General features: G+C 29.0%; 2 protein-coding genes across 2 annotated transcripts; both read left to right on the top strand.

Annotated features, from left to right (window-relative positions):
• Positions 1-5,628: 5,628 nt before the first annotated feature.
• GO595_000606 (uncharacterized protein) lies at positions 5,629-7,391 on the top strand (the record flags this gene model as incomplete). Its single annotated transcript, XM_067919374.1, has 2 exons — positions 5,629-5,643; positions 5,748-7,391. The coding sequence occupies 2 exons, from the start codon at positions 5,629-5,631 to the stop codon at positions 7,389-7,391; spliced, it is 1,659 nt and encodes a 552-aa protein (XP_067779250.1).
• Positions 7,392-8,750: 1,359 nt separating this feature from the next.
• On the top strand, positions 8,751-12,221 carry GO595_000605 (cilia- and flagella-associated protein 57; the record flags this gene model as incomplete). Its single annotated transcript, XM_067919363.1, has 1 exon — positions 8,751-12,221. One exon carries the CDS (start codon positions 8,751-8,753, stop codon positions 12,219-12,221), a length of 3,471 nt encoding a protein of 1,156 aa, XP_067779249.1.
• Positions 12,222-14,112: the final 1,891 nt, after the last annotated feature.

Raw genomic sequence — 14,112 nt, 5'->3', positions numbered from 1 at the left:
TTTGATTTTTGGTCATTCAACTTTTGCGTTAAATCATTCAAAAAATGCTCATTTTCTCCGATTCGTAAAGGGTTAAAAAAAGGGTTAGAAAAAGGGTTAAAAAAACATATTTGAAATTTTAATGGTACTTTTTTGATAAAAATAAACATATTCATAAAGCATCTTCGTCAATTTCATCATAAACTATTTGTTCTTCTAAATTCTTATGATATTTATCAAATCTTTCATAAACTTCTGGTAATAAATTATATACTTTAAATACTTTTCCATCAATCCTTTTTGCAGAAGCATTTCCAGTGAATTTTTTCATATTTGCAATAAAAGTCCTTGAACTGCAACTGTTGAATTTATTTTTTTCAACAAAATCACAATATAAATTAAATAAATCAGGACCTGTTATGTTTTTGATTTTTTCGTAATTGTCTCTAGCGAATATTTCATAACTTGACATTGAAGCTTCTTTTATATTTTCTTTTGCTTCACTGTTCGGAATTCTTCTTAAATTTACTTTCGACACATCCATTAACATAAAGAATGTAAATAAATTTTCATAAAATTCAGGCGTGAATGAATCAGCAAGTTTTGAGAAATAATCAAAATCTTGTAAATGCTTATCACTTGTTTTTAGTTACAACATATCTTCTATCATAACTTTCAATCTTTATTGGAACATCATTATTCGATACCATTATAAAATTCGCAACATTTTCTGTTTCTCTCATCGGTTCATTTTTTTGATTTATATTTATTGTTTTATCTGTTATAATAGATTTTAATGCATCGGAATTTGAAAATTTATTTGTATCAATACTTTGTAGTTCATTTAAAACCAGTAATTTTTTGTTTTCCAATGTTGCATTAAATTTACCGACTACTGATTCTATATTCGTAACATTTTCATTTGCGTATCTTGCCATTAATTTGCAAATTACATCTGTAAAGAATGTATTTTTTCCTGTTCCTTGATTTCCTAATATAACTAAAGCAACTCCAGTTTTGAAATTTGGTTTTTGAAGAATGCTTGAGATCCAAATTAGAATATATCTATAAATTTCTTCATTACCATTTGCTATTACTTCTCTTACATGATCTAAAAACGGTTGTATAATTTCTGTTTTTACTTTATCAAGCTTTTTATAATCATAACCTCTAAAGTAAGAAAAAATTTGAGGGTCTTCGGAATAAAATTTTAATGCTTTTACCGTAAATATTTCTGTATTTTCTAAATATAAATCCCAAGCGCTAATATTTTTTGTTTTGTTTCCTTCGGTCCTTCTTCCAATAATTATTTTCTTTAGCTTTTGTTTCGCAACGTTTTCTGATGTATAACTTACTTTAACATAATCATTCACTGCGTCATAATCTTTAAACATAAATACTTCAGGTGTTGAATCACATACTAAAAAACATTTCTTTAAATCATTTATTGCTTCATCTCCGTTTAAATCATAGTTTTTTTTTTTTTTTTTGTCCATTAAACAGAATTTGTCGTTTATATCGGTTGTAACTTCTGACATCTTTTTTAGTTGCATTAAAAAATCAAATTACTACTTTAAAACTAGACTTAATTTATAACCTGTAACGTAACGTAACCTTGGTTTTTGCATCTCATGTTCTTTATTCTTCTTCTTTTTTCCAAAATGTCAAAGTTACAGGTAACGTTACGTTACAAGTTATAGTTAGATTTTTCGCACATGCTTATTTTAAACTCGACCGTTAATCCTAATTTTCAATCATCCTCTATCGTTAATGCTTTCTTTTATGTAGCGCGGCTTGAAGCGAGCGTATCACGCGAAGCTTCAATAGCGCTGTGTGTGTGTGTGTTTAGTTTCACCAGATTTGGAAAAATCAGGAATAATTCTCACTGATTTCTCCCAAAGATTAGAAGAACTTAGGAGCATTAGAACATATGGATAGGTCGATTATTGTGAAACCCTTGAAATTGTTGATCACATCGATGCTCAAGGAAGACCAAGAGGAAGGCCACCAAAGCTTCGCAAATGTAATGAACACACGAAAGTAGTTAAGTGTTTAATTTGTGATAAAAATCATCAAATTAGCGATTGTCCATTTTATGGAGAACTTCAATGGCTGCTGAAAAACGAACCCATTGACATACCTGGCAAACATAAATGCGGATTATGTAGACAACACGGTCACAACTTAAGAAATTGTCCTCTCAAAATCAAAGCCACCGGAGCATAATTTGTGTGGCCGGTCATGAAATTTATAATAAGAATCGAAATTATGAATACATATTAATCATTTTCCCTATTTTTTGCAAAAATGTAATGAACATGTAAATGTATAATATGATATAACTAACGTTTCAATGATAATTTATGATATATTATTTTTATTCAATAAGTATTTCGTTAATGAATGAATCCAACGCTTCTTCGTATGTCTTCGTTTCTATATAATAACTTTCACTATGCCCAGCACCTTTTACAATCAATTTTTATTGCCGAATTACTATAAAACATTCCGTATTTGGCAAGTCTTTTGTTTATAATATCGTAATTTGGAGAATTGGAAATGATGATGTAGCACCACCCATTGATATTCCGGAAGAAATATGTAAATGGAATCACTAAATTTGTTAATTGCCCAATCAATCCATTGTAATGCATTATAACAATCATTATAAAAAAACCAACATATGTTTTCCTTCACTTTGACATTGTGCTCTTTCATTAACAAGTAACATCAGAAACCATAGTGTTTTATTCAAAAGTGCAACTAATTTTTTGGGGTCAATTTATAAACTTCACAATTATTGAATATTTTATATTTCTATCGTTTGCACTGAGCCGAATTTATTTTTTAAAAAATATTTTTCAATTTGTATATTTCGTATTTAAATGTGAAATTTCTCTTGATATTTCTTGAATTTCTCGTTCAATTTCTGTTTCTTCGTGTTTTATGTTATCACTTTTAATTCTTTTCTAGATTTCTCTTTCTAAATTTGATTTTTGTGTGATGAGTTCTTTTCCTTGTTCATTAATGCAACGAAGTTCTTCTTTTAATTCGTGAAATCTTTCATCGATTGAAATATTTGGGGTGCTAATATCAAAATTAATTTGTCGTTGAGGTGTTTTAGGTTCTTCATCATTCGTTGTTATTCGTGTTTTTAGTTTTTCATATTTAAGTTTCGCTAGTTCTTCATTAAGTTTCTGATTTTGGTTTTCAATATCATCAAAATCAACAAATAATTTTCCAAATGATGTGAATAAATTGCTTGAAAATTGTTATTGTAAAATTCCTTTACGTAAGTTATCTATATCGGAAACACTATCTTCAAAGATTTGAAAGAATTCGAATTTATTTTGAGGAATCGTTAAATTATTTTCTTCTAAATATTGATTGAGTTCATTATAATCATCTTCTCCTGAATTTTCTTGTTCTGTATGATTTATTGGTTTTAAGTAAGATTTAGGAATAATAGAATTTAATGTTGTTGTTATTTGTTCAAAATTATTTTCAGATTCTGTTTTAAATAATGATAATAAATAATAATTTAAAGCTCTTTCACATTGTATTTTATGAATTATACACTGAAAATCTAATGATTTTGAAGAATTATTCATATAATTTTTTTTTAAACGTATATCATTATAAGCCGGCTTCCATCATATAAGCACGTTTATTTTTAATGAATGAAACAAAAGAAGATATTCATCAATTATTAAAATATCAAAAAGGAGATCTTATAAATATGAATTATCCAGGTATACAAAATTTATCCACAAGTGTTTTAACACAAAATTCTAAATATTTTGCTTAAGCAACGTTATTATCAGTTTATGTTTATGATCAAATCACATTAAAGAATATTAATGTTATAACAACACAAAATGCCATTCGACCTATTTCTCTTGCAAGTATTCAAACAGAACTAATATCTATTAATTATTCTTCTAAAGAAATTCATATTTTAAGTCAAGAAATTATACGAATAATTCCTAATAAAGAAATAATTATCTCGATTTATTGGCGGAATCAAGATTTAACATTATTTTGTTGGTTGTGTTATTTTTCTATCTTTTTTCTTTATTCACTTGATGGGACAACTACAAAAACAGAAATTGGAGATTTTTCTAATATGCTTATAATGACTATTACACAATTTAATTATGATAAATATCGAATAATTTTTGGAGGTAATGGGCTTGGACATATAATTCGTATTAACGTACATGAAATTGATACAAAATATTACACTAATGGAGGCTTAGTTACATCAGTTGAACTTGATCCGAATTGTGAAACGAATTGTTTAGTTATCTTTAAGAATGGCATTGGAATTTTTGACATTCGGAATAACATTGGATTAGTTCATTTTATTAAAAACAACCAATTTTAAGTATAAATTTTAACCATTTTCATTCCGAATTATTACTTATTTGTCAAAAATGTTATGGAATTTATATTTATAATATTGAGACTAAAGAATTTGTATTTAGAACAGAGACACAATATATTTATGTGTCATTAAATCAAAAGAAAAACTTCAACATTTTGCAGAAGTTGAATTATTTCTTGGTAATAATAAACATTATTGTGAAAAAATGTTTAGTTCAGGTGAATATGATTTATCAGTTGCAACATCAGTGTCAGTTTCATATGAATTTTAGCGTGAAATGATGAACAATCGCGCAAAGTTAATGACAAGTAATAATGAAATTTGTATTTATCATCTTGCAATTGGGAATATTGACAAAGCGATTAAAATATTAATTGAAACTAATGAAGAAGATAAAGCATTAATTATAGCACTTCAACGAAAATATTCAAATTTAAATCAAAACAAAATAACGAAGACAACGAATTATAAGAAACAGCGCGCGAAACCATTTCTTGACGAAGAATTTCAAAATCAAGATCTTTATCTCGAATATAAATTTGGATATCAACGATCGAAATACCATATAGAAAAAGGGAATATTTATCTTTCTGCGACATCATATTTAAGTATTGGCGATATATATTCAGCCGAACATATTTTAATGAAACATGGCGAACCAATTGCAGCGTATTTAAATGATCAAATGTTAACAATTAACATTTCAAGTAAATAATGAAAAAGAAAAAATTCATAATTTGTATTGTATTTAAATATTGTTCAAGAAAAATTAAAAACAGATTTTTGTTATATTAAACTGAACTGAACAAATTTATTGAAACAGTTGAATTAAAATCAGTTCCAGAAGAAATATATTTAAATGTTGTTTGCATTTCATATTATTTTGCAACGTATGAAAACATATGGAAAGGTTATAATCACATTGCGAAACTTTTTTCAGAAAAATTAACATCAATAATCTTTTAGAAATCCAACAATCGACCACCTTTTATAGCAGATTTTTTATCATTCTTCTTTTTGCTGCTTGTGCTTTTATGTTAGTTTATACATTTTTGGAACAATTTAATTTTTTTCAAGAAATCAAAAACGACATGTTCAAACAAATAAAAATGAAACAAATGATACAAAAGAAACATCATTATATTATTCACTTGAATATCCAGCAAGGATCCATGGTTGAAGTGCTTTAGCAACTTCGTGGATAGATTCATCAATTTGTTTTGAAGTTATTTCTTTGTTGTATAACTTCATTGTGTAACGATATGCAATACAAAACTGTGAAGGTAATCCATACGTGTGGACAACTGTTCTCTTTTTTTGAATTTTGTGTTTAGTCCGGTCATGTTTTGTTGTTGAGATTGTTTTATTTTCCTTATCGGAGATTGAAGGAGTTGTTGTTGTTAGTGAAGGAGTTGTTGTTGTTAGTGATGGAGTTGGTATTGTTAGTGAAGGAGTTGTTGTTGTTAGTGATGGAGTTGGTTTGTTTGCATTATTATTTGCTCCAAATGTTGTTGATGGTGGTGGTGCTACTGTTGTCGGTTTATTCGCATTATTATTTGCTCCAAATGTTGTTGATGGTGGTGGTGCTACTGTTGTCGGTTTGTTTGCATTATTATTTGCTCCAAATGTTGTTGATGGTGGTGGTGCTACTGTTGTTGGTTTATTCGCATTATTATTTGCTCCAAATGTTGTTGATGGTGGTGGTGCTACTGTTGTCGGTTTATTCGCATTATTATTTGCTCCAAATGATGCTGATGGTGGTGGTGCTACTGTTGTCGGTTTATTCGCATTATTATTTGCTCCAAATGTTGTTGATGGTGGTGGTGCTACTGTTGTCGGTTTATTCGCATTATTATTTGCTCCAAATGTTGTTGATGGTGGTGGTGCTACTGTTGTCGGTTTGTTTGCATTATTATTTGCTCCAAATGTTGTTGATGGTGGTGGTGCTACTGTTGTCGGTTTATTCGCATTATTATTTGCTCCAAATGTTGTTGATGGTGGTGGTGCTACTGTTGTCGGTTTATTCGCATTATTATTTGCTCCAAATGATGCTGATGGTGGTGGTGCTACTGTTGTTGGTTTATTCGCATTATTATTTGCTCCAAATGTTGTTGATGGTGGTGGTGCTACTGTTGTCGGTTTATTCGCATTATTATTTGCTCCAAATGATGCTGATGGTGGTGGTGCTACTGTTGTTGGTTTATTTTCATTATTATTTGCTCCAAATGATGCTGATGGTGGTGGTGCTACTGTTGTTGGTTTATTCGCATTATTATTTGCTCCAAATGTTGTTGATGGTGGTGGTGCTACTGTTGTCGGTTTATTCGCATTATTATTTGCTCCAAATGATGCTGATGGTGGTGGTGCTACTGTTGTCGGTTTATTCGCATTATTATTTGCTCCAAATGTTGTTGATGGTGGTGGTGCTACTGTTGTCGGTTTATTCGCATTATTATTTGCTCCAAATGTTGTTGATGGTGGTGGTGCTACTGTTGTCGGTTTGTTTGCATTATTATTTGCTCCAAATGTTGTTGATGGTGGTGGTGCTACTGTTGTTGGTTTATTCGCATTATTATTTGCTCCAAATGTTGTTGATGGTGGTGGTGCTACTGTTGTCGGTTTATTCGCATTATTATTTGCTCCAAATGATGCTGATGGTGGTGGTGCTACTGTTGTCGGTTTATTTTCATTATTATTTGCTCCAAATGATGCTGATGGTGGTGGTGCTACTGTTGTCGGTTTATTCGCATTATTATTTGCTCCAAATGTTGTTGATGGTGGTGGTGCTACTGTTGTCGGTTTATTCGCATTATTATTTGCTCCAAATGTTGTTGATGGTGGTGGTGCTACTGTTGTCGGTTTATTCGCATTATTATTTGCTCCAAATGATGCTGATGGTGGTGGTGCTACTGTTGTTGGTTTATTTGGATTATTATTTGTAGTTGGCTTAAAAATATCATCAGGTGGATCAAGAATGGTTTTAATTTTTTTGGTTGGCTCAGCGTTATTCGTATTAGAATTTTGACTATTTAATTTATCGCTTGGATTTGCATTTGTGAAATTTCCTGCCCATGGGTTTGTAGCCCCTGTAGATGAACTAGAGTTGTTTGCAAATGTGACTTTGCCCCATGTAGATTGGCTTGAGCCCCCTGTCCATGGGTTTGTAGCCCCTGTAGATGAACTAGAGTTGTTTGCAAATGGGTTATTTCCATTGGCAAAAGAGCCCGTTTGGTTTTGGTTTTGAAACGGCACACTAGAGTTTGTAGGTTTGTTGCTGCCCATCGATCCCCAAGGGGTGTTACTCAATCCTCCTCCGAACATTTTAATTCATAGCCAACTCCCAAAAGTGACATGTGGTTTGCTTGGGACGATCATTTTTTGTTTATGATAACGATAGATTTTGAATTCAAATGTATACATTTTCTCTCAAAGAGAACTCATGAGTTTTCAAAAGTTTTGCAAGCGGAAACATTACCTTTCATAAAATGTGTTGATCTACATCAAAAAAATATGGAAAATGATTTACAATTAATGTATCAACAAAGGAAAACGAAATTAATTCAAGATTTACGCCAACAATATTTTCCAATTTCATCAAAACTTGAAAAAGAAATTGATGATCAAGAACTAAAGAACAATACAGAACAAAGTAGGTGTGAACAGTTAGACATGGAAATTCAAAAAACCGATAAATGCATTACTAAATTTGTTCAACATATTTCCTTTTTACAAACACAAGATAAAATTGCAAATAAAAAATCATGCATTTTTAAAGCATGGGCTGATTTGGCCAATGGAAAAGATTTCATTACAAACGTTTCTAATCGTATTTATCTTCAGCATCCACTAGAAAGGATAATGTTCAAAAGATGGATAAGGCGATTCAAAGTTGTAAGGCAAAAACATTTGATTACTTTTATTCGCACAAATTGTAAAAATAAAATTATGCAAAAAGAATTAGAAATGGAACAAAGAATTTCTGCTTTACAAACAGAGCTAACTGCTGTGAAAAAGCTCTTAGCTGAAAACAAAAAGCACCATATAGAAATGGAACAAAGACTTCAACGTGCTTTTATGCGTGGAATCGTAAATTTAAACCTTGAAGCTATTGAAGTGTTTGGCGAAATCCCTCAACTTGACATTCACGAGAAAAGCGGATGCTCTGATGGCGATACTGAAAATGATTTTACTTCCGAAACTACACCAAAAATTTCAATAATTAAGCATTAATAAAAATTTAATTTTTTGCTCCTTGTTGGAGAAAAAAAATTATGTATAGCCTATAAATAATAACTTTTTTCGTTTAAAAATCACATAATTTCTATCATTAATTCAGTTTTTCTTTTTACTTAAAATTAAACGTTTTTTTAATACGTTTTTTCAGATGATGGTAGAAGGAAACCTTGCTTTTAAAAATGTTTTGGGTCTTAGTAAAATGCCAAATCCAAACATTCTTTTTATTGGTGAGGAACATGCTGTTTTTCCAAGTGGAAATACAATAGTAGTTCATAACATTAATAATCGAACTCAAAAGATTTTTTTGCCACCCGAAGAATTTTCATCAGGCGTATCAGCAATTGCAGTTATGGATGGAAAACCCAATGTTGCTTTTGGTGATTGTTCAATCCAACCATCAGTTTGTATTTTTGATATTCATACAATGCGCCCTCGTAATTTTTTTCACTTAGGAGACGATTTTAATTCCTCCGGTTTTGTTTCTCTTTCTTTTAGTAGCGATGGTAAATATTTACTTGGTCAAGGCAAAGAACCTGGTTATAATCTTGTAATATGGGATTTAATTTCCAATCAAATCATAACAACAATTAAAACAGGTAATTCTGAGTCACCAATTTCACAATGTACTTTTTCACAAGGAAAAATTCCTTTTATAGCAGTCACAGGTCAACATTTCCTTAAAATATATAAACTTGAAGAAAATTCACTTTCAGAAGTAATTATTTCAAACCCAAATATAGATATTATCACATGTCATTTATGGTTAAATGATTCATTACTTTTATGTGCAAATTCTAATGGAGATATAATATCAGTTAATTCTGATCCACAAATTTCAGTTTTAGATGTTAAAAAAGATTTCGAACGACGTGATTCAGCAATTGTTTCAATGGTTCCCTTTAAAAAAGGATTTATAATAGCAACTGAAAGTGGTTATTTAACAATTTTTGATATTTCTTCAAAACCAAAATTATTTACTGCAATTCGTTCTATTCCATTATTTACTGAATTACCAATTTCAGCTCATTCAATTGCGATTGATCCAACTGAAGAAACAGCAATTGTCACCATGGATAAAAATAAACTTATAGCTGTTTCACTTTCAAGTGGTGAATTTTTATTAAATTATGAAGAAAAACCTTTACTAATGAATTTTCATGATGGAGCAATTTTAAGTTGTTCAACATGTTGCAGAAAACCTTTGGTTGCAACTTGTGGAACTGATAAAACAGTCAGAATTTGGAATTATCTTGATAATTCACTTGAAATAGTTAAAGAATTTACTGAAACAGTTTATTGTGTATCACTTCATCCTGATGGATTTACAATATTGATAGGATTTGGTGATAAGTTAAGATTATGTTCTATTTTTTATGATGATATTCGACCTTTTCGAGAATTTCCAATTCGTGGATGTCGTTGTGCTAAATTTTCTAATGGTGGACATTTGTTTGCTGCTGTTAATGCAACAAAAATTCAAATTTATTCAACAACAACTTTTCAACTTATTAACACACTTCATAGACATAGTTCTAATGTACATAATTTAATATGGGGTGAATGTGATACTGTAATTGCTTCTGTAGGAAATGATGGTGCAATGTATATACATCGACAAGATAATATTAATAGAGATGAAAATTGTACAACTCCACAAGTTCAATATACTTCAATTACTTCATCACCTGATTTTAATAGTGTTTATATATGTGGAACTGATATGAAATTAAAAGAAATTCAAAATGGACAAATTGTTCGTGAAGTATTATTTCAAATCCCTCATACTCAAGTTGTAATGTCGAATAATGGACAAATGTTATTTTCTGGAACAAAAGATGGTAAAGTTTATTCATATAACTTACCAATAGGCGGAGAAAAAACATTTATTAATTGTCATATAGGTGCTATTACATCAATGGCAATTTCATTTGATGATTCATTATTATTTACAACTGGTGAAGATGGAATGCTTTGTATATTTAATATTAAAGACAAAGATAATCGTATTCATAATCCTGAACGTTCATTTTTTAGTGATGAAATTCAAACAACACGTGCCGAAATTGAAGAAAGGGTTAATCAACTTAAATCATTTGAAGCTGAAAAAAATGATTTAAATTCTTCTTTTAAAATGAGGAAAAATATGATCGAAAATACCTATAAATCAAAGGATGATAAAAAAGCAGAAGAAGCAAAGAAAAATAAAGATAAAAATAGAATTGCTTATGAAAATAAGAAAAAAGAAAAAGATGAAGTTGAAATGAGTAACAATGAAAAAGAAAAACAATTAACCAAAGAATGGGAAGATAAAATTACAGCACAAGATGAAGAACATCGTAAATATATTATTGCTTCACATAATATTTGTGAACAACTTCAAAAAGATAAAGAAAATATGGAAAATGAATGGAAGCAAAATATACAAAATGCTCAAACTAAGCATTTACAAATTCTTGAACAACTTAAAAATGATCATATTCGAAGATTACAAATAGCAAATAACGAACTTAAAGAATATCAAGAAAAAAAGAAAAAGAAAATTCTTCAAATAGAAGAAATGAAACAAGAAATTCTTTCTGAAAAAGAAGCCGCAATTGAAGCAACAGAAAAACAGTTACATGAAATAATGATTGAAGAAGAAAAAGCTAGAACAAAACTACAAGATGAACATGTAAATAAATCAAAAGAATGCACAACATTTCAAAAACTTTATGAATCACAACAAATAGAAAGAAATAAACTTTCAGAGCAAAAAGAAAAACTTCATTTTCAATTATCTGAACTTAAAAAAGAAATTGATCGACTGAAAGAAGAAATTGCTCAAAAAGAAGCAACAATTCGTGACAGAGAACTTAAAATTGGTTCAGTTAAAATAGAAAATCAAGAATTAGAAAAATATCATCAAGTTTTATCTCATCAAGAAGCTATGCTTAAACAACAAATTGGCCCATTAAATGAAACAATTTCGAAAAAAGTTTCAAAAATTTCAATGAAAGATGGGCAACTCGAAAATGCACATAAAAAAGCAACAGAACAAAATGAAACAATTGCTGAAATGCATAAAAAATTACAAAGTGTAATTGAAGAAGAAAGAAAGCAAACACGAAAATTAACATCAGCAACTTCATATTTTGAACAAGCAAAACATGATCTACATGAAGTTGTTCAAAAGTTTCATGTTAAAGATGAATTGAAATCACTTTTCGAGACATTTTGTGCAAAATACGTAAAAAACCAAAAAATTAATGATATTAAATTAGATAAATTTGTTGAAGAAGAACATAAAAGGCAAAAAGCTACTTTACAAAGACAGTTAAAAGAATTAAAGCAACAACATGCAAGAGATGAGCAATTCCAAGCAAAAGAACAAACAAAATTATTAATGCAAAATGCAGCTTTAATTGAAGAACTACAAAGATATAGAGCAATTAATAAAAGAGAAATGCAAAATGCAGCTTTAACGAAGAAAGGATCAAATACAAATACTTCATTGATTCCTGCTGCTGAGGCTCAAAGACAAATTAATGAAAATAAAAAGAAAATTTTGCATCTTGAAGAACAGCTTGCTTCTTATAATGAAGTTCCTAATAGTGGACGTAACACCTCAACTAATAAATAAATTGTCAATTATTTTCGAATTATGGGTTTTCTTTTTGTCTATTTTCTATAGAATACAAAAAAGTTTTAGTGTCAAGGAACTAAAGAGTGACATTTGATGTGAAATTTATACATAACTGAAATCAAATTACAAAAGCCAAGCAGTTTTCCCAAAAAAAAGGAGAAAGTCTGCACTCACAGACACAGATTCCGAACATGATGACTTTTGTTCGGTCTTTAATCAATTCCTTGAAACAATTAATTCAAATATAGTTCAGTCAAATCAAAATGAAGTTGTAAACGAAGTTACAAAGCTAACGCAGCTACTTTCTGAACAAGAATCACTTACATTAACGAAATTTTTCTTTGAAATCAATTTTCATAATGTTTTAATTTCTTATACATTTGACGAACCAAACGAACCAATTATACCAAATCTTATGAAATGCATCAATGAATTTCTTTCATTTTCAACAGAACTATGTCGTATTTTTAGTGAAACAAATTTACTAATTTTCGTTTTTCAACGTTTACATCACTCACCTCCAATCCACATAGTTTGCTTCTATGAATGCATTCGTTTATATTTATCAAATTTTCCACCTTCACTTGATTATATATTTGATCAAATTTCCTTATCTGATTTAATTATTGAAGAATTTTTTACTTCTTCACTAGTAACCAAATCACTTAGCCATCTTATTTATGAGCTCACCAATTATTCATTGCCGAATGGTATTACACAAGAATGTATCACATATTTTAGTAAATGTTTTGAGTTACGAGTTTTATGTACATTTAAATATAATTTTTGGTCACTAAAACAAATTATTTTTGAAGAAGATTTTGATATCCATTTTTATGATTTTAAAAATGTGTTTAACTTTCTTCAATTTGGACTTGATTCTTTAAAAGAAAAATATTGTAATCCATCGTTAATTATAATTGGGAAATTAATTAACATTGGATATTTTATTGAGACTATAAATTATGAATCTATTCAATATATTATATTTACATGTCAAAATGAAAATATACTTGTTAATGCAATCACTGCTTATACTGATATCTTAAAATATAAGGATCCACAGTTCATAGAAAATATTATAAATAGCAAATTACATTATAAATTAATGGAAATGTTTCAAAATTCAACATTTAAAGTTAAAAGAATAATTTGCGATTTTTTGAAATATTTTATTAGAAATGTTCCATTAGAAATATTATTGGAATTAGTTAATGAAAATCTTTTTGTATTCTTTAAAGATCCTTTAGAAATGGATGATTACACTAGAAAAAATGTTTTAAAGTTATCATTCGATATAATCCATCAATTAAAAGCAATCGAATCATGCGATAGGGATGATATAGCAGAATTTATTGATGATGTACTCGAAATTGAAACAGAAGATGAAGAAATAGCAACGTTAGTTGAAAGATTCAAATGCTTTGAAGAATGAAAAACAATTTATTTTAATAAACAAATTTTATAAGTAAATAATAACTAGATTTTTTGTTTATGAATAATCTTCTCGCAAATAAAAGGCAAAAAATATATTAATAAATGTGACTTTTATTATTATTATTATGTAATGTTTACATTGTAAATGTATATAGTTATATTCAATCGTCTTTTTGATATCAACGGTTTGAGTTTTGCGTTGAAATTGATCGTTTTGTACTGACAAAAAAACCGCTGTGATGAGTAAATTCAATCTGTTCCTTGTAATCCAGCTCCAATCTTCATGTCCCAACCAAATGAAAAGGAAACACTTATCATACTTGAGCAAGTCATAACTAATTTGGATGAAAAAAATTTTGATAAATCAATTGGGGAAATATTTGATATGCATCAGCCAAATTTTCCATATTCATTTAATTTTGTTTTAACTAACTTGTTATATTATGCATTT

Source organism: Histomonas meleagridis (assembly GCF_020186115.1).
Source record: "Histomonas meleagridis strain 2922-C6/04-10x chromosome Unknown contig_109, whole genome shotgun sequence".
NCBI lineage: Eukaryota > Parabasalia > Tritrichomonadida > Dientamoebidae > Histomonas > Histomonas meleagridis.
Note: the sequence above shows the minus strand (reverse complement) of the source record. Positions and strands in the feature narration are given on the sequence as shown.